The sequence below is a fragment of the Trypanosoma equiperdum genome (assembly GCF_001457755.1).
Source record: "Trypanosoma equiperdum strain OVI genome assembly, contig: ctg_216, whole genome shotgun sequence".
NCBI classification, from domain to species: Eukaryota; Euglenozoa; class Kinetoplastea; order Trypanosomatida; family Trypanosomatidae; genus Trypanosoma; species Trypanosoma equiperdum.
This window is the reverse complement of record NW_027124106.1, coordinates 10,218-30,487: the sequence shown is the minus strand read 5'-3', so window position 1 is coordinate 30,487 and position 20,270 is coordinate 10,218. Positions and strand designations below refer to the sequence as shown.

The window sequence follows — 20,270 nt, the reverse complement described above, 5'->3', positions numbered from 1 at the left end:
TTTTTTTTAAAAAAAAAACTTTGGCTAACGGTCATGTCGGGCCTCACCGTAGTCACGGCCAAATAAAAAGAAAAAAAAACAATAAAAACAAGATAAACTTTTTTCTCTTCAATAAAGAAGAAAAATAAAGAGGAGGAATGGAGGAATGGAGTGAAGTGAAACTTATATCCATCTCTACGTTTTGGCCACTCGTTGAACACACTTTTTTTTTTGTTTAAAACACAGACACATAAATGCCTACCACCTCCCTCTACAAATACACACATATATAAATAAACATATATGAATATATGAATATATATATATATATATATGTATGTTAAATCTCACATGTGTGCAACTGCGTGCTGTAATCACTTCCACTCACACGTCAAAATTCCCACCATTCTCTTTTTTTTCCCCTTTTTCGTTCCCCTTCCTTCTTTTGTTGTTTCCTTCATTGTCGTTTTGTTATCTTGTTATCTTGTCTTGTCTTGACTTGACTTGACTTATCATGTTTCTTTTTGTTGTTGTTTTTTTTTTGGGGGGGGGGTTTCGTTTTTGTTTTCATTCTTTCCATTTTTTTTTAATTCTATTTTTTCTTTTTTCGTATTCTTTTTCTTTTTCTTAATTTCCTCTCTTTCCTAACAAAAACTCTTTTTTTCTATGTACAGAGGCAATATGCCATATCTTTCTTCTTTATATATATATATATATATTTATTTATTTAATTTATTTTTTATTTATTGACCTCCACTTCAATTTTTTTTTCACTTCGCTTCCCATTTGCGCTCGCTCATTCGCATGTGCCGAAGTATCGGTCGCCAAAATCCCCTAAACCGGGAACAATATATTTTCTTGAATCCAGTCCAGGATCTAGCGCAGCGGAGACGACATTAACATGTGGGAATGCAGTTAAATATCGACGAAGGCCCTCAGGGCAGGAAATGAGGTTGAGGAAAATAATATTCTCCTCTGGTACATTATATTCATTAATAAGTATCTCTGTTGCCTTAATAACACTACCACCGGTGGCAATCATCGGATCCAGCAGCAGCACATGGCGCCCGCTCACATCACTGGGAATCTTGCTGTAATTAAAACGCTCATCAGGTGCCTTTTCCAAACTCTTCTCATCACGCTGAACGAGGATTTTTCCAATACGAACACCTCGGCAAGTTTCCCGCAACACACGTTCCATAGCCTCGCCAGCACGTAAAATACTGATGCCAATTATTCCTTGTCCATCTGTCATACAACCCTGATATTTAGAACCTGTGGGTGTGATGACATCATATGGAATGGTGGGAATGAGATTAAGTGCCGCCTCCACAATGAGGCGAATGATACGCTCGCTGTAAAAAACAAAGTCGGTGCGACCCGTTTCTCTCTGTCGTATTATGGTGAAGAGATAATGAAGTTGATTCGTCTGAGGAAGCAGGTGGAAAGTCGGAAATTCCTTCAAGAGCGCTTCCTCCTGTTCATTGTAATTCCTTCCCGCGTTGTCGTGTAGAGCCATATTATAAAATATTCTTAAACTTACCTACTTACTTCTCTTTCCCTCTCTTTTTTTCCTTTTCTTCTTCTATCTTATTGATAAAGTGTCTCTACTTTCTTCACTTCCTCCTCCCTTCAAGTGCTTGTGGGACGCGTACCGTGAAATTAATTACAAGCACAAGAAGGGAAAGATAAATTAAGGAAGGAAGGAAAGAAAAAATAGACAAACAACCAACTCCTGAAGTCGCTGTTGCAAATCAACTGAAAGCGCGCTGTCCCCTTCCATAACTCATGTCTTCACACAAATGTTGCGAAGCTGCGGGTAACGGAAGCTCTCAAATGGAAATTTACATGGCGCAAATTAAAATAATCCCGCACTATGCGAGTAAATGTTGAAAAAAAAAAAAGCAACAGCAACAGAGATAGAAACACACACAAGTACATACATACACACACACATACACACACATTAATTCACCGTTCGCGTGAGCCCGACCAATGAAATAAAAGAAAAAAAAGCCTACGAGGTGCGGGTGAAAATACGCCTGCTAACAAATCAGAATCCCAGCGGAATCAAGATGTGTCCCCCCCCCCTAAAAAAAAAAAAAAAGAGAAGAAGCGACAATAACTTTCCTTCTCTCTTACGTTCGTCTTAGTTGCGTGCCGGCATCTCTGTTATCTTTACTCCTGCTTTTCCTCTTTTTTCCTCATTTCCTTTTTCTTTTTCTTTTTGCTTGCCTCTTTCTCTTCTACTTTTCTGTTCTTCAGACCACAAACACAAACACAGATGCACATGTACATGTACACACGAACGTGTGCCACTGGAAACAAACAAAAGCAAAGAAAGAAAGAAAGAAAGGGGGGAAAAACAAAACAAAACATGATGCCGAAGGAAAACTGTAAGAATTCTAACGATGATTTGAGAGAAAGTTCATGAAATCTTCCAAACTGATTTTCCCGTCGTTATCGAAATCTGCTGGGCGGATGAGGAGCGTCAACTCATTTGGTGACAAATCCCCAAATCCAATAGTTTTCATAATATCCGCCAGCACCACAACATCCACCGAACCGCTGCCCTGCGGATCATAAATTCGAAATGCTTCGCGTATGGGATCAAAACGCAAACTTCCGGCAACTGCTGGCGGCATGGCCGTCCGTGTGGTGTTGAAGTTGTCAATAATATTCCATAACGTGTCTACTGTAAAAGGGGCGCCACTCGCTTCATCAAGAAGGAATTTATACTCGGATGATGTCATATTGGGGTAAAATGCTGAAAGACGTTCCTTAAGTGTAGCCGGCTTTAGGCATTTATGGTTATGCAAATCAAAAAAAGCGAAGGCCGCTTCCACATCAGCACGGCTAAGTGTTACGTTTGGATCCTTCACAGCATTTGTCACAGATGAAGTGGAAGCATTTTTGCTGCTGTCGCCTACAGTTCGCGTAGAGGCTGAAGCAGGCATCGGTGGTGGGCTTTTAACTAAATGCAAATCCAAATAATCAAATGCACAACTAAAAAGTGTATGAAGCGTATGTAATCGCTCAAACTAAAGTCAACGCATGCTCACGTGAGAGGTGAAGACGAAAACACAGAAAAATGGAAAAGAGAGAAGGAAATAAAGCACCTGAAGTGAATCGATGCAGTCAAAAAAGTGTCTGTTCAACATGCAGGAAACATATATATATATATATATATATATTGTAAACGCAGTTGAGCTGTGAGCACACCAACGGGCGTTTAAATTAAAAATAATTAAGAGAAAAATCAAAAACGAATGGCAAAACGATGGAACGCAATAAAACTATAAATAGAAAAAATACTAGAAACGAAAAACAAATAAATAATAAGAACATGAGTAATAAGAATGATAACAATAATGACAGAAACATCCGCGCGCACCGACAAAACAAAAAATGAACTGCAATGTGAAGAGAAGTTAACAAAGTTTCACAGATATCGCGCAGAACACATTCCAGTGATGAGTGACACACCGTAGCTGCAGAAGACAGAGAAACACAAAATGCAGACACCCTTTGATGCAGAACAGTTGCCTTCGAGAAAAGGCAACAGGGAAGTCAACCAAAGGAAAAGAAGAAAACTATGTCCGCAAAACAAAACGAAGGGGGAAAACTTTAAAAAAAAAAAGATCCAACACACAGAACAAACGCCCGCACTGAAATTGGTCACTCGTACACACAAACAAATGTACATATGTGTACTAAACTCATTTTAGCGTGCACATCCCTCTTTGAAAGACGGCGGCGCCGGAAGGTGCCGCTGACGAAACGGCCCACAAACTGTTGTGGGCATTCTGTTGGCCAACATGAGGGCCATAACTTGTGCCCGTGTCTTTCGTTTGTTCATCCACACCACTTCATTTTTCATCGCACCATCCACAACGTGGCCACTGAGCTCCGCGCGACGCTGAACCCGCCGTCTCACACTGGACTGGCGCACGCGCAATAAAGTGATGATTGGGTCCAATTGGCGGCGATGGCGATTACAGATGAATCCCCAGTGATTGCGGCGTCCATAGCAACGGGGACACTTCAACTCTCCTTCCCACCGCGGCAAAAGGGCATTGACACTCGCAATTGCATCCTCCACCTCGAGCATTGTATCGGTTGATAGACATCTAAATCGACAGGTGTGAGGGAGCTCCCGTACCCTCTCAACCTCCACAATGTGTGCTGTGAGAAAATCGTGAACCAACGCTTCAGGAAGCCACAATTTAAATGTTATGCCGTTGTTTCCCGCTGCAGCACGCGGTAAAAGCGAAACAAAAAACATCGGACATTTCCACCCAATGGGCACGCGCCTCGGCACTTTATCCCCACGTTCCGTCCTCATTGGTGGCTCATCTAAACGACTTCCTTCAGGCGCAAAAGTGAGTTTCTCCCATAGCGCCTGTGCTTCACCCGCCAGACTTCGCATGGCCGTGCGTTGAAAGTGCCGGAAGGGTAACCGACTCCCCCCCGTTCTGATATGCTCATGGAATATTCGAGAATAAATGGAACGGATTTCCTGAGGGCGAGGACAAACCATTCCAGCGAATGGCCCTCTGCTTCCCCCATGCCTCGCCGTATCGATTGTTTGGTTATAGTCGACGTGTATGATATGTTGAGTGATGACAACCGGAGCGACTTCGAAACGACAAACACGACGTGCCATACGGCATGCGGCACCGCCGCCGGCACTGGGGGGCTGAGAGCGCAACTTAATGGTTCGCCGCTCTTCGGCTGCAGGCGGCTGTCTACGGACAATCCAGGCGAGAGTGTGCCGCAGGCCGTAAGCTCCGCTGCAAAACTGCATGTGCAACTGACAGCCTTTGCAGTTGGGGCAGCGAATGCATGGTGAAACAAAGGGACGAGTCACAGGAAAGGAGAAGCATCTGTGAAGTGGACTAACGGCAGCTGCCATTTCACCAAGGGAAAAATAAATGCGCACCGAATCCGATGACGGGTGAGAACGGCTTCCTGGGCCAGCGTCTTCATTGAATGAAAGCGCCTCTTTGTTGTGAGTAGGGAAAGGCAAGTTCATTTACCTTCTCTTGATCCGCTTCCTTCCGTTTCCTTCTCGCCTGTTTATGGCCAAACAACACGGAGCGGAAACAGTTTTTGCACTACATTCCGAAACCAAGAAGGGACCCACAAAGGTGGGGAGATAAAAATGGAAAGAAGGTGTAAGTGGCTAATGATGATCAGACAACATTGCACGAAACCGCAGTTCAATGTCGTACTTTCATACCGTTCTTATTCAAAACCCCTCCATTTTCCTCCCTCTCTAACCCTGACATTCTCAGTCGACTAGTTTTCCAGCAAAGCAAAATGAAGGGGAGAAAGCAACGCACCCCCAAGCAACTAGGACGTGAAAGAGGGCAATAAACATATGCATTCGCGTGGCCACAGAACGGTGGTACCCCCGCACATACACACACACATACGCGTATGAAGACCACCCCGCCTCAGATGTTTGCTTCACTTCGAAAACAAATCCATTGATGCGAGAAAAGAAGGTCATGTGCCACGCAAATGCAAGTCAAGGCAAGAAACACTGCGCACGTAGACTTTATTCTCTCAGTTTACTGCCCCACGCTCTCAACACCACATCCCCTATCCTTCTTTCCACGACTTCCAGTGATCTCCGCACCCCAGCATTATCCTGTACATCACTGACAGCTTTGCGCCCCAGTGATTTTCCACTTCACTTTGCGCACTTTCGCATGTGCTCGCGCGCGAATGTGCAGGTCTGAATAAAAAGGCAGAGTGAGACAGTGTCGTTGTCTTTACCACAGAGGCATGAGATGTTCGCATGCGATTAGCTTTGGGTTTAACTTAGTTGTCCTTTCTGGACTTATATTTAGTGTGAGGACGTTCCACGATAACACCATTCAGTCAAGGTGCAAAAAAGGGGGGAAGGGATTGAAACAACTTGCCCTACGCATGTACCCAACCAAAACCCACGAGGCATTGCAGGCGCTTGCCGTGCTTTTCATGTCCCGTCCGCGTCGCCCACAACTCAGTTATCTGACAGTGTGGCTGATCATCCAAAGAATATACGCATGCTTTGTTATAACCATCCCAATAGGCGTACACGTGTGGACCAACATCCACATATGTGTAAGAAAAAGTATAAGCTATATGTGTTTTGAACATTGACCCCCGTCGTCCTCCTCTTCTTTATACTCGCCCTCCACTTACCCACGCGCGCATTCACACATTCTTCCTTCGCTCCTTCCCGATTCATCAACCCATCAAAATGACTACCTACTTCCCTCTTCCTCACACCTTTACTTACCGAACTTGCCGTTCATAAACACGCAAATATCCTCAAATCATCACCACAACCGAGGCGTCAGTCCCTCACGCACTGAGTTAGCAATCTACGCAGCTTCCCTCGTATCGACAGGCGGGCGCTGCAATACGAAGAAAGCACAGCGATACAACAGCTGCTTCATACTGCGATAGTTGTTGGTGTACGTGGTGTCGATCAGGATCGGGTCACGACGAACGACAAAGCCAAAACGCATAGCAACTGTCAGCACCTCGGAAAGGGAAAGTTCAATTGAATCGCCTTCGGCGTTGCCAGCGAAGTGGTAAAGCAGTGGCCCGCAGTTCACCCAAATCCCGCCGGGCACAAGCAAGTTGTACAAAATCTTGATGTATTCCACGATGTTATGAGCAGTGTCGATGAAGAAGCAAGTGACCACCGCGTTCCATTTCTTCAACTGACTCCCCTTGGCGTAAACCTCCGTAAAGTCCCCTGCAACCATGGAGAGTTCACCGAAGGAATACGGCTGTTGGCTACGGCGCCCCACTTCCTCACTGGCGCACAGGTCAGGAATGTTTAGCTCCACAAACTGGTGATCCCGCTCCACCAAGTTGCACGTATTATCCACATAAGGAAAAATAGTGTGCTGACCGGGCGCCACGACATGATTCTGTATGTAATGAGCCGCAATGAGCATATGATAACTGAACTCATTACCCTGTGCTGAAAACCCGCGAAGAGCGAGCTCCACCACGAGACGGCAAAGCCCCGCACCAGGAACGAGGATCTGAACACCTGAGCGGCGGGACACGTCGGGGAAATGCTCTTCCAACGTCTGAAGCATCGGCTTGTACACGGCATCCCGCTCTGCTGCTCCTTCGGCTGACCAGTCGCGAACAAACTGCCGAAGTGTGGAAAAGACCTTGTCAATATCAAGCGGCGTTGGCGGTGGAACCTCCTCAGGAGTTACGGTGGTGCCGTTTGGCCAGTACGCGTCAAACAGGCCCTTCGAGGCATCGCAGATGCATTCAAAAAATTCGCTGTTGGCCTCTATGCACTTTGCGTACTTGCCGAACGTAGCCTCCAGGTCAATGCACAGTACCTCCCTGTATTCATTGTTGAATTTGTTGAAGCTCGCTAGCCGCGCCTCCCGTGAGCTCATCGCGTACTTTATATACTCACGGAACGCCTTGACGGTGCGCATGAAACTGATATGATCATCGCGCATCTCTCTATCCCCAGAAGGTGACTGGTCGGACCAAGGAAGCTGACCGTGTGGGGGGCATGCCGAATCGTAACAGAAATCTAAGCCTGGATCGTGCGGATACGGTGGTGGCGGACCAGGGTAGCGGTCGTCACCAAGCATCGCTGTGAAAGTGTGCCTCCTTATCTAAACACGTATTTTCGTTCATGTTGGAATCCAACGCATTTCATTAAAGCGTTGTCAGTAAAAGACGTGGAACAGCAGACACACACACACACACACACACGAAAATAAGAAGTGAAGGTAAAGAGTTGAATTGTAGAGGATGCAAGCATGTGGGAAAAAGCGCGAAACCAAGTAGAAAGGGGGATTCAATGAGCAGAGGGGTCCGTGATGAATTCAGAGGTCCCTTGAACGTGAGATCACAATTGCATAACCAAACACCAACACATACACAGGCTGATTCAAGCCCAACAAGCTCCCGTCGCATTGCCCACAACCATACGGATGGGCCACCATCTCGTCACTCCTTTACCCTCTGTGCAGCATATACAAACAAAAAAGGCAATGACGACGGGGAAAGCCCAACCTGCATACGCATGGAGCTCACATCATAACCCCCCACTGACGGAGGTTGACATAATCCTCAATGCCCCGCTTCAAACGATAGAGCGCCTCATGAACCGCATCCATAGCTGTGACAAGCTTCAGGCGAGGGGCCTCCTGCCTTTCGAACCAATTACGTAGTTCTTCGTTCAGCTCCCTCGTAAAGCGGTCCCCTTGAGTCTGACTCCACCCCCGCACTTCCTCACTTACTTCCTCCAACCGCTTTAGACGGTCGTGAATTTTCGTGTACTCACTCCGGAGAATCCCATAACGCTCTTGGGCTGTGGAAAGTTGTTCAGGGCTCATAATCGACATTGGGGGCAAGCTTTTGCCTGCTGACGCCCTCGCATTCTTTGCGGCGTCTTGCAGTTGCTTAAGCGCCTCCGCCGCCGCCGACGGCATCTCCCACGGTTCCTTCGTTAGGTCAGCATCGTTCCATCGAATGTAGCTCTGACTCATTGAAGTAAACATGACAACGTCGCCCTTTGCGGCAATACTCACAGCATTTTGTGCAGAGGACTTGAAACCCGAAGCACTGGGCTCCGCACCGTTCCCTTTATCTTCGTCGTCGTCACTGCCACTGTTGTCATCCACATCATCGCGACCACGTTTACTCCTTGAGCTTCCTAATCCAGCCATAATACCTTTCGAGCACGCCGCAAGCAAAACGTCGCGGTCCGCGTACAAAGAAAAGCGATCCACAAGTACCTTATTATGAGCAATCTTCTGAAGGGCTCGATCGGCCACCTGCTGCTTAACAGCTTTGGAGTCATAACTCTCCACGTCCACTAATTCGTAACCTGCTGCGGTGAGCTCGTACTGTCCGCGGCCGTTCATCGTGGTGAAGGCGTTCAGAACAGCCTTCAAGACTTTACCATCCTCCGAGGAGAAAAACCGCATAAGCTCACCACTTTCACGTGGGAGCGGGGCGAGATAGTGTACGATCCTCACAACCAAGGGTCGGTACTTGGTCAGTACCTCCGTAACGTTCATGATTGGAGGATTTAATGAACCATCCGATTGAACTGGAGCGGGGGCGTTCTCCTCAACTGTGGTATCCGCAAGGTCCTTCACCCGATGCACTTCACTGCGGGTAATCCTACCGATGCGCGGAACACAAGCGGACCCACCCTCGCCCGTCCTCTGGTGACGAAACGACACCGGTTGAAGCTCTTTTCCATCCGGCTTTGCATCCAACTCACACCTCCAGCTGCAGCAGTTGATGTCATCGTGGAAAACAACAACGCTGTCACCTTCCCAGTGGAGTTCGACCGCGCCGCCCCGAATGGCATCAATGAGGTCTTCGGGAAGGGTTCCAACCGCAGCTACCTTCATGACACCCCACACTGTATCTAACGCCAACCACACCTGGCCGTTTGAGTACTCTCTCCTTCCTCCCCCACACCACTCGGCTCGTGGCTGCGCAAATTTATTAGCAGTGAAGACACAAAAAGGAGCGGAGGAAAAGGGTCAAGCGCGAGGATAATTTGAAAGAAAAAACGAAATTGAGCAAGAGAAAACATCTCTTCGCATGCTACTAGAGTGTCTCATGTGGAGTGGAGGGAGCAGATGACAGCTACAGTTAATCGCTTTGCCACCACAGAGTGGGGCTTACACACCTCAGGCACACGCACACAAATCACGAACTGAGTCAATTGTTGAAGATAATAATAATAAATAAAAGTGGTGATAGTGATAAGAATAATAATAATAATAGTGTCCTTTCTCCTTCCCATCGTGCAGGCAATCCGCGAGCGGCGCTCACCCCACTCCCAACTCTAGGGAAGCCGCTAGTGCAGAGGCCCTCCTCAGCCCTTCAATTCGTCGCCGCTCAGCACCCTCATTAGCTGTCGCCTACAATCATCATCTTCTAAGAGCTGACTCTGCCACTGCGAAAGGCACCCCGGTTTCTCCTCCTGCAGTACCGCACGAACAGCTGACAAATTCTTAGCCGCAAGTGACAAAAGGGCCCGGGCAACCACAACTTGGACCTCATCGTCGTCACTGTCAATCACCGCAGCTATGCGCTGCGTTAAGTCCGGTACGTCGACGGTCACAACCTCAGCAAGATATGACAGGAAGAACAACACACGCTTAACTATCTTATCGTTGCTGCGCGAACCGATACTGTCCACATCGAGAAAGCCCTTGATGATGTCGACACCATCTGCACGAGCAAATAGCTGTGCATTCGGTGCATAATCACGACACAGACAGCTACATGCGTGGAGCAAAGCAGCAATAACGGCGGGATCTTCTTCCTTCATCAGCATGGGGACCAGTACACTTTGCCATTGTATTTCCTCAAAGCATTTCTGTGCACGTTCATTGAGCTGCGCAGCGTGAGCAACAACCATCGCAGCAGCCTGCCGTATCTCCGCGCTCCCAGCGGCCAGCTTTCGCTTATGCATGAAATCCAGGATAATCCGGTGACCGCCACCGAGGACGAACTCGACAGCCCAGTTGGTGTCCTCAACCATGTCGCTCAACTCTTCCAAATGCTCCAAACAGACATCCTCAGAAAGGCCCTCACCCGCTACGGCATCCAATATGCGCCTTATTTTCCTCTCCGGCTGCTCCACGGATGCTAGTGCTTCCCTCAACCATTGCATTTCCTCCGGACTACGCTTCGGGAGGTTACTTTCACCGCTACTCGCTTTCGGCCCATTGTCCAGTCGCGTACAAAAGTCGAGTAACGCTGTGTTTATGCACGTGTTGCTTGACATGTGTGCTTCCGAGCCTGTATGAATTGCGTATATGTACAATCACCTACTCGAACGACCTTCCAGGCTTTACAAATTACAATAAAGGCACCAATTACTTTTCGCCTTCGCTGCCCTCAGAGATGGGTAGTTGTCTCACAAGTTATTTACCTCTTGACGAACAGAAATGTAATTTCTTAATGTTGTGAAAGCGGAAGATCTATTTCACAACGTCAGGCGGCAAACAACAAAACACGCAAGGAAAAAAGGGAGTGTGAGACGCGGGAAATACATGTGGTAATCAAGTGAATGGAAAGGGTAGAAAAAGCCGGGCCCAGCAGCAGTAACAAAAAAAATGACGTTACCAATGGCAGCACGAGTATCGAAAGGGTAGCAGGAAAGCCAGCCCTGCTCGCACAACTGCATAACTTTATGGCGACTCCGGTGAGCCACCTGAGCATGTACACAAATCATTTAACAAACAGAAGTATAGCAAAGCAAAGAAATAGGGTTAAAAGCCCCCTCGCCCCCACATCGCCAGAGTGGTAAAAGCCGCAACGGCACACCACACACACACACACACACACACACACACAAGCTGTCATTTATCATTTGGCGCCCCTCATGGGCAGGGCACACCTCAGCCTGGCGCGGCCACGTTCTCACCGAAAGCACGTTCCAACGCTACCATCTGTTACTAATTACCGCTTTGACCGTTGCTCCACGACCCGTGCCTCCGCCTCCCGGCGTTCCCTTGCAGCGTTCTCTTGATGCAACCGTTCCGCTTCAGCGGCCTCCGCAGCAGCCGCACGCGCCCTACGGCGCTCTTCCACAATTCTTTTGTGTTCCTCTTCTCGCTCCCTCTCCCTTTCGGCCTCGCGGGCACGCTCCTCCTCCTCCTCCTTTCGTCGCTGCTCGGCTACGGCCTGCCGCCGCTGCTCTCGTGCTGCCTCGATGGCGTCTATTGTTTCTTTTGTAATTCCCGCGGGTGCGCTCACCACCAGAGTGTTAGGGCCTCCAGGAGTTATGGTTGTGTCCGAGCTGGAGGAATAGGGTATTGCTGTCAGTTGCCGCTGTTGTTCCTCTCCGAAGAGGTTATACCCCAGTGAGTCGTTAATATTCATGTGTAACTTGTTGCCCATTAGCTGATGGTAAGCCTTACGTAAAACTGCCACCATCTCTGTTTTCATTGGGCTCAGTAGCACTATGTCCTCGACAGGCTCGTAAGGTTCCCCACTCACGCAGTTCGGACAAACCCTCACATCTTTGCCACCTGCAAGTAGCATGGGCAACGGCCGAGAAAACGGCAAGCAGTTCTTTAAACAACACAGACGACCGCACCCGGGGCAGTTCTGTTTCTTCGTCGCAGGCGTTAGCTTGCATCCACAGCATTCACAGGAACGTGTTGATTTGATCGGAGTGCATATAACAGTTCTGTAAGGGACAGATGGTTGATAAGTGTGAATTACAAGGACGGTGTCAGCATGCTTTGTTACAGAGAGCCCTGAGAGTAAACGAAGATCGATACGCTTCTGCAAGACAAACTGCACAGTCGAGCTAGCCGGAATGGGGGCAGAACCCGTGACCTTCTTTTTCGGCCCCTTCTCGGCTGGCGGAGGTAACGACTTGATCCGCTCGGTGAACAGGTACAGAGCCATATCTGTTACAATAAGAATATCCGTTTCAATCAATGCCTGTTGGTGGTCGTACACACGCTCAACAGTGGCAGTGAAAAGAATCCTCCGCTGTTGCATCTCCCGCGGGCATTCCCATTGGCTCTGCTCGAGAATGTAATTGTAATAATACTTCTTTCCACCATCGCTCCAATACTCTTTCCACGCACCCCCCACGGGGTCGTAATCGACAATGGGATGCATAGGCGCCAGCTGAGTACGATAGTCTAAATATTCACCAAGGTAAGGACGAAAAACACTGTCTGCCCGCCGCACTTTTGACGCCTTGGTATACATTCTCCCCATACCTGCCTTCAATAAAATGCCGTGCTTGTTCTGCAGGTACCGCCGCCACGCACGTTGGATCTTGTACACTATATCACTGAGTGCGGCGTCGCGAAGTTCCTCGAGGATGGACAAATGTTGTGGTTGTCGGATGAACAACTTTTGCTGTCCAAGCTGCCAAGACCCATCCGGCAGACGGCCACCAACCTGTTTAAGAATGGCGGCACATGCGTCGCGATCAGAGCCTTTGAACGGGCGGGGAAACGTCGCTGAACTGAGGTACTTAAAGCGCTTGATAAACTTATCAAAGTGTTTTCGGTAGCTGTAACCGGCCCGCCTCACGCGTAGATTTTCCAGAAGCCCCAAGTACTTCACCTGATGTTGCACCCTCGCCTCGTCAATGAAATCAGCCCTCTTCTCGTCATTGGATTTGATAGTACGCAGATAATGAGGATTACACGCCATGAGCGTCTTGACAAGGTGACCGGCCTGCTGACGTATCTTTGACCCCGCAGTTGTTGACCGTTTCTTCCTCCCCCCGGCACCCGAAACGGCAGCACTTTCCGCCTCCGCCGCCTCATTGAGTGTCTCTGCAAGAATATCTAGTATAAAACGGTTTGTCACGGAGCGGAGGAGTCCAATGAGATCGGGACTGAGTGTGTCTTTATTCCGGTTCGTAAAACCGTCAGCGTCATAGTGCACATCACCTGCATAGTGTTTGACAAAGAAACCTCGCTCCGTCCTGTTGAAATGACGGTTTCCCGCGTGCACGGCGTCTAGCTTGTCAAGCATCTTAATATCAGCAACAGACTCCTTCTCCTTCGCCATCGTGGCGCACACATCGTCGAAGATTGGGAAGAGTCCCGGTGGTTGCATCCCTTCAATAAGATCACAGACAACTTTGTTGTTAAAATACTTGATTTCCTCCCAAGGTATCTTCTCTCGCACGTACTCTTCTTGTTCGACCTTCAGAGTTAGCTCGATGAATATCTGCTGTAACTTTTCATTGACGTAGTTGATACAAAACTGTTCAAACCCATTCTTGTTGAATACCTCAAATCCATAAATGTCGAGAACACCCAACATCAAATCATACTGCTTCTTCCCTAGCGCAGTGTTCACAGAATCCACTACAAAATCGAAGAGATAATGGTAGAGTGTCTTCGCCATTGCGTCCCTCGTGTTGCGGCATTGCTGCGCATCCAATGGAACGTCCACCACCTCATTGGCGCCCATGGCAAGTCGTCGCTTAGTGAACGCCTTCTCCATTGCTGCCGCGTCTGCTCCGAGTAATCCAGCGCAGAATTCCAACTCGTCACGGTTCGATACAACGAGGGTGTTTGAGTCACCTCCCGCGGCAGACGCTGAAGAGGGGGGCCCAAACTGCAGCTCGCCTAAATGCAGGATGAGAGAAAGAGTTTCAAAAATGGCCTGCTGCTTTTCAGGCGTAAGCATCAAAGTTTCCATCGAGGTGAGCATCTCCTCCCAGCCCCTCACATCATCAATGCCACTGCGGTCATGCACTCCACCTTGGTTGAGGTACGCAAAGTTACCCGGGTCCCGCAGCCTAAGCTTCTCGCGGAGCTCCGGTTTGGCCCCGCAGCACATTTGATAAAACACATGGAAGTTGCGCTCTCCCTTCTGTTGACTAACAACACGTGACTTCTCTAGAAGGAAGTTTGACAAGCGGCCGCCAATAGGACCACCCATCTGATCGAAAAAAATTTCAAAGAACTTCCCGAAACGAGAGCTGTTGTCGTTTCTCACTGTCTTCGCATTTCCAAACGCCTCCAGTACAGGATTAGAGGCTAAAATGATGTGCTTCACCCTCTGCATCTCCTCTGTATCCCCCGAAACGGCGGAAATGTACCGCATGATGTGTTTAGAGGCCTCCGTCTTCCCCGCACCCGACTCACCCGAAATGATAACACATTGATTCTCTCCATCAGACACCATGGTGCGGTATGTCTCCTCTGCGAGACCGAAGATGTGTGGCCCACCGTAGCTGCCGCTGCCCTCGCCTTTTCCGCCGTTTCGGAAGTATGCTACACACTCATCGCTGTAAAGATTAGGAATGTTCTTGAATGGGTTCACACTCAGCAAAACAGAACCGATACTCGTGTATATCAAATCTTTACTGTGACGTAACTTGAGGTTCTCCATGATGGCTTTGTCTGAGAGCTGCGGGAGGAGCACGAGGTCCTCCACCCCAACCATCGGCTGTTTATTAAGGTCCAGATGCGCCATTATAACGATTTTTGTTTTATATCATCAACTGGGATATTTATGTATTATTCCCACCTAACCCCTTCCTTTTTACGCTTTTTATGTGTTCAGGGGCCTAGCAACCTTACCCTTCGCCATCATCACAGTAAGCACACACACGAAGTAATATAAATAAATAAATAGTGAAAACAGCAAAGGATATGGCTGGGTACAATAGGAGGTGAATGGGTAAAGGGGTTTCAGAGTCGATGAAAGGAAAAAAAAGAAAAAAAACAGAGAAAATGTTAATCAATTTTTCTTTTTGGTCACTGTCAATGTTACAGTTGATTCACAGATTTCAGAGAGGGACCTAAAACGGACTCCCCCCTGCACAGCGAAAGGAAAAAAAAACTTCATAACTCTGCGTAAATTTCAAATGAAGAAGGCTTCGCAGCAACGGTGCGGCAAGCAACCAACACATACACTTACACAAAAACCAAAAGCGGCACTCTTCCAGACTGCGTGTTGCATTGACCTATTGCCAGCAGCGAGCCGCCGTGTGGAAAACTTTCTGGTGAAACATCCAAACATCAGATACAGGATTGTACATAACAATGTCCCGCAGTGCCTCACTGCGCAGGCTGGAGTAATCGTACCCCTCCCGCTGTCCGGCCTCGAAAGGAAACTTCGCGAGATTAATGACGGCCTCGCGAAGAGACGGGTCCTTCGACCACGCAGCCTCCAACTGTCGCATGGCCTTGACAAGCTTCTGATTAGTATATGCGCTTGCCGACATCCTCCCGTGCTGCACCGTAGCAAAAAGTTCATCAATGTCGTTGCTGTTGGTCCCAGCGACTTCGACGAAGTTGAGAAATTCTAGCGGATCGATCATGTGGTTTGTGTAGCGGAAGGCCTCTCCCACGGAGAAGTTAGGTATCAAATGGAAGTCCAGACGGGGAAGGGCAGTCATCGCAAGCGTCAGACTTTCGATGGGCACCTCAATCACAACGTGGCAGAGCCTGCGGTCGCATGCAAGAGCCACAAGCTCATTGTAAACACGCATCAACGAGCTTCCTTCGCACAACTTAACTACAAACAACGGCGACACGCCATTCATTGCCTTTTTGGCGCGTTCTGAGGCATCAACAATGAAGTCAAGTAAATCACCGCATGCCTCGATATTTTGTACACCCAACGATTTCACTATCGAGCGGACAGGGTCTTCGTTCGCGCGAATGTCAACGAGGACAGCCGCCATCTTCTCCTTACGAATGGCCGAACGAACCAAAGAACTCTTGCCACAGCCGTGAAACCCGGAGAAGACAATGATTCGTGGGTGCGTGACGTCCTGTTGGCGCAGTATCTGCCGCACCCGCTGCTCTTCGGCCTCACGTGGAACGGTCCCTTTGATGGGATGCCGCACAGTTCGCTGAGAAAGTGTGTTTGCCGCGATTGCCAGCTGGTAGGACCGCTGCTGTTTCGTGTAGTTCTTGAAGTTCCACCCAAAGACAGACATAACACCAAGTACTGCCACACATGCACTGAACACGCCGCTGTACTTTGTGAGGACATAACGCAACTCCTTCTCTTTCATGCGTTCCTTGATCTCCTCACGCCGGTGACGGTGCTGGTCGCGCTCCCATTCAGACTTCTCCAAAACACTCATGCGAACCGATTTGTTAAGGTGCGAGAGGCAGTGCACATCTGCACTTTCTAAAAGGTACAACTTGTCCGCTCGCCAGCCACGGTGGTAGAGAATGCATGATGTGCTCTCTTGGTCAGACCGTCGGTCCACACCCGCTGACTTTACCCACTCCAAAACTTCCTGAAACTTCTCGTTGGAGATGAATTTTGACCTCCCTTCGGAGAGCATGATCACTTCGCGGGGCACCGCAAGATCAAACCGGTCATCATCCAACAATACACCAAATGTTCCATTACCATTAACCTTAGCCACCAAACCACCAATTATAGTACCACCACCATTTGAATAGGGACAGAAGGGTCCGGCAGTAACCGGAGCGGTGGTGCCGCCACCTCCTCCTCCTCCTCCCCCTCCTCCTACCGCCGCCCCGGCTGACCCCTCTGCTCCTCCCACTGGTTGCTGCTCAACACCTTCCCCTTTAGGGGACGAAAGATTAACTGGTGCTGTTATCTCATTGCCACTTGTATTGGATGTGTTTGAGTGATTCAACACATCTGGAGCTGTAGAATCCTTTGGGGTCGGGGCCTCCTTGCGGCAGGAGACGTACACTCGTGATCCAACCTCAATAACAGGTGAAAGCGCAATCTCCTTGAAGAAGACAGCATAGACGGACTCTGATATTTGTGCTGTTATGTGGCCAATAGCAATGGGCTCGTCGGTGCTCGCCGTCTCAGAATTGCGAAAGTACGCAGCAACGCCAAGACCCTGCAAACTCATTTGCGTCGCCGCGTCACGGCTGCAGTCTGCGGTGGATGTTGAGATCCCCACATCCGATGAGGAAGGTTTTGACGCAGTTGGAGGCGTCCTGCTCGCCGAGGCCGAAGCGATCCGCATTACACGCCATGTCCGCCGCCACATATTCTGCCCCCGCTCTTAATACACACCCAAGCGTACGTGTGGAAATACACGGTGCACGTGAGGATAAGCAAGACTGTTGGGGCAGGTAAATAAAAAAAAAACTCCCCTCAATTCCTCGTTGGCCACCGTGTCGTGCTTGCGCTGTAGCGTCGGGTCTTCAGTCTCGTTTCTCCCCCTTTCTCCCCTGTGCTTTCGTTTGTTTGAAAAGTAAAATAAAACGAGACAAGAAAAGGGGCGACGGTACAACGGACACCAAATGGGAAAAGAAGAACAGACGAACGACAAGAACACAGCGTGAAGACGAGGCACGGTTACGTTTGCGCAACACTTAAACCCCAGCACAGCAAAAAAAGAAAAGAAAGAAAGTGCCAATTATTTTCTTTCTTACATTACTCCCTGCTATCCAGAAAAAACGCTGACTGCGTACAGAATAGGAAAATAAGAAAGGGAGACGGTGTGCTGGGGAGCGTAGGAAGAGCAACGCTCCTCGATTAATTAAACGCAAAAGAGGGGGGTGAAAAGCGAAAAAGCAAGGATGAAAAAAAAAATGCTCGATTAAACATTTTCACGCATTTGTAAATAGTAGCGGTCATCCTTACACCCTTGCTCAGCACGCCAGCTATCGGCGAGGGCGCTTCGACAACCGATGAGGTGCCCCCTCGTAATCACTGTAGCGAGAACGCGGCACTCCATGATGCGTATGTGAAGGCGGGTGATGATGAGGATGATGACTGGGCGAATGATGACGCGGGGTCGGAGAATACGACGAATGATTACTGGAGTGATATTGGTGGTTAGAAGGAGAGGAGTGGGACTGAGAATAGGGATTCCGTGACTCATGCCTGGATGTAGGCGCACTGCGTCCCACAGTAGTCCCTTCTGTTAAGCGTGGGTTCGAGGTTACGGTGGGGCGCGGCTGCTCAACCACCTCAATCTTCCACGACGGAGCGAGGGTGCGAGCCGCACTGGCTATGTCACTCGCCACAGCTTTCCAGTGTTCCTCATCGGACTTGTCTTCTGGTTTACTGCGATTTTGGGCTCTACACACGCGGCACATCGCGGACACTGCCCGTAACACCCGCAATGCACTGAGCATAGTTTGTTGCTGCTCATCACTCATGTTCCAGAAATCATAATCTTTCTCCTTGCCCCCAGGCCCACTATGATTGTCCCGTCGAGACTTCTTTTCGCAAAACGGTCCAAAGGATTCTATCTGGTTGTGGGAATCGCTCAGCACAGGTAACATCACGTTGGAAACATCCACCAGCTCTTGTAGCAGCTCCCGCATCTCATCTGCACCCGCGCACACACAAGATAAGATGCGGAGGGTAAGGTTGAACACACACTCCACGAGGGGTAAATGGCAATCAAGTGCAGCGGCTTCATTCCTAATCGCCAGAAGCGGTGCGCAAAGCTTTCGCACCTCGCTAATGCTCACACATCCAGGAACGGCGGTTACGATACCACTCAACTTCACGAGAGAGCGAAGGATGGAAACAACCAGTGTAGACTCTTCTTGGGTCATCTTTATGCAAGGCCATGGCCCCTTAGCGTCTTGCTGTTTATCGTCCTTATTTTCTGCACCGACGATGTCCAGCAGTCCCACGGTCGTGGATACAACAAATGAATTAGGAACATGCGTCCTGACGATCTCACGGTGTAGCATGCTGAAAGCATGAACAACTTGCAGGGCGCCTTGTAAAGTCCGAAGGCTGCTCATGCTACTCAGCGATCCACTCGAGAGGAGAGTACTACAGGCCTTCTCACACAACAATGAGCCAAATCCCGAGAAATTCTCCCGTAGCAGTCTCTCGATATCGCGCGCGCAATCGGCGTGCTGTGACGCGTTGCCAGAAAGGACAAGCCACTCCTCAAAAGCACGCTTTAACAAATCCGAGGCGGAGGAGTTCGTCAAGATGGCTTTACACAGAGGCAAGGACTGTGGCAACTGCGATGCGCAGAACTGCACAATTTTACTATAGCATTCTTTGGGAAGTACGAGTAACGCCTTCAGTGCAGCACGCCAGTCCTCCTGATGCTTGCTGTCACCCGCTGACTCTCCTTGTTTTCTAACTGTTGCCAATAGCCATTGTAGCAACACGTCACAGACCGATTCTCCATGTGCCTTAACATCCGAATCTCCCTCCAACAGTCCCGGGAGCAACTCCAACAGGAGGGTGCGGTGAGCACACGAGAGGGCGGCATCGGCAAGCGCATCGTGGAGGAGTTGCAATATATCGTTCCACTCGCTTGGCCACACCACCGCAGCTCTCACAAGAGCCTTCAGGGCCTCCTGCGTGTTGCTACCTAACTGCGGAATATCAACTAGCGCAGACTTTAGACGCTGAACTGCCTGTAAAAGTGATTCGTCTGCAGAGGTTTCCCCCGTTGATTGATATCCATTCACAAGATCAATAATCTCCCGAATATCCATCTACGATCACCTCTTTTCATCCAAAGCAAATAATAATAATAATAATAAGGTATGAACAACAGAATTAAAGGAACCGATAGAGATTCGAGCGAGAAGGAAGGGTTTAAAAAAAAACATGTACTGCCAAAACAGGCGCATGCGCGCGGCAACGAGTAAGTGCGAAAACACAGCTACAGAGTTGGCGGAGTGGGAGGCACGAAGAAATAAAACGGTGATCCACCTATCGGAAGTAAAACTAAAGGAAAAAATACACAGCTTTACAACATACTAGGTGCCCTTCCATCATGAGCGTTTCACACAACCTACTCATTACTGTTTGCTTTATTAGTATTAATGCGTCCCAGATGACCGCTG

The 20,270-nt window shown here is 48.9% G+C and overlaps 9 protein-coding genes across 9 annotated transcripts; all 9 read right to left on the bottom strand.

Moving 5' to 3' along the window:
- Positions 1-775: 775 nt before the first annotated feature.
- Positions 776-1,498, bottom strand: TEOVI_000070300 (uracil phosphoribosyltransferase, putative; the record flags this gene model as incomplete). The annotated part of the gene is made up of 1 exon (XM_067224069.1): positions 776-1,498. One exon carries the CDS (start codon positions 1,496-1,498, stop codon positions 776-778), a length of 723 nt encoding a protein of 240 aa, XP_067080170.1.
- An 886-nt stretch (positions 1,499-2,384) lies between these two features.
- Positions 2,385-2,936, bottom strand: TEOVI_000070200 (EF-hand domain pair, putative; the record flags this gene model as incomplete). Its single annotated transcript, XM_067224068.1, has 1 exon — positions 2,385-2,936. The coding sequence occupies one exon, from the start codon at positions 2,934-2,936 to the stop codon at positions 2,385-2,387; it is 552 nt and encodes a 183-aa protein (XP_067080169.1).
- A 767-nt stretch (positions 2,937-3,703) lies between these two features.
- On the bottom strand, positions 3,704-5,014 carry TEOVI_000070100 (uncharacterized protein; the record flags this gene model as incomplete). Its single annotated transcript, XM_067224067.1, has 1 exon — positions 3,704-5,014. One exon carries the CDS (start codon positions 5,012-5,014, stop codon positions 3,704-3,706), a length of 1,311 nt encoding a protein of 436 aa, XP_067080168.1.
- A 1,342-nt stretch (positions 5,015-6,356) lies between these two features.
- On the bottom strand, positions 6,357-7,610 carry TEOVI_000070000 (N2227-like protein, putative; the record flags this gene model as incomplete). The annotated part of the gene is made up of 1 exon (XM_067224066.1): positions 6,357-7,610. The coding sequence occupies one exon, from the start codon at positions 7,608-7,610 to the stop codon at positions 6,357-6,359; it is 1,254 nt and encodes a 417-aa protein (XP_067080167.1).
- Positions 7,611-8,054: 444 nt separating this feature from the next.
- TEOVI_000069900 (uncharacterized protein) lies at positions 8,055-9,389 on the bottom strand (the record flags this gene model as incomplete). Its single annotated transcript, XM_067224065.1, has 1 exon — positions 8,055-9,389. The coding sequence occupies one exon, from the start codon at positions 9,387-9,389 to the stop codon at positions 8,055-8,057; it is 1,335 nt and encodes a 444-aa protein (XP_067080166.1).
- Positions 9,390-9,862: 473 nt separating this feature from the next.
- TEOVI_000069800 (uncharacterized protein) lies at positions 9,863-10,780 on the bottom strand (the record flags this gene model as incomplete). The annotated part of the gene is made up of 1 exon (XM_067224064.1): positions 9,863-10,780. One exon carries the CDS (start codon positions 10,778-10,780, stop codon positions 9,863-9,865), a length of 918 nt encoding a protein of 305 aa, XP_067080165.1.
- A 677-nt stretch (positions 10,781-11,457) lies between these two features.
- TEOVI_000069700 (myosin IB heavy chain, putative) lies at positions 11,458-14,961 on the bottom strand (the record flags this gene model as incomplete). The annotated part of the gene is made up of 1 exon (XM_067224063.1): positions 11,458-14,961. One exon carries the CDS (start codon positions 14,959-14,961, stop codon positions 11,458-11,460), a length of 3,504 nt encoding a protein of 1,167 aa, XP_067080164.1.
- A 493-nt stretch (positions 14,962-15,454) lies between these two features.
- TEOVI_000069600 (tuzin, putative) lies at positions 15,455-17,482 on the bottom strand (the record flags this gene model as incomplete). The annotated part of the gene is made up of 1 exon (XM_067224062.1): positions 15,455-17,482. The coding sequence occupies one exon, from the start codon at positions 17,480-17,482 to the stop codon at positions 15,455-15,457; it is 2,028 nt and encodes a 675-aa protein (XP_067080163.1).
- Positions 17,483-18,101: 619 nt separating this feature from the next.
- Positions 18,102-19,916, bottom strand: TEOVI_000069500 (uncharacterized protein; the record flags this gene model as incomplete). The annotated part of the gene is made up of 1 exon (XM_067224061.1): positions 18,102-19,916. One exon carries the CDS (start codon positions 19,914-19,916, stop codon positions 18,102-18,104), a length of 1,815 nt encoding a protein of 604 aa, XP_067080162.1.
- Positions 19,917-20,270: the final 354 nt, after the last annotated feature.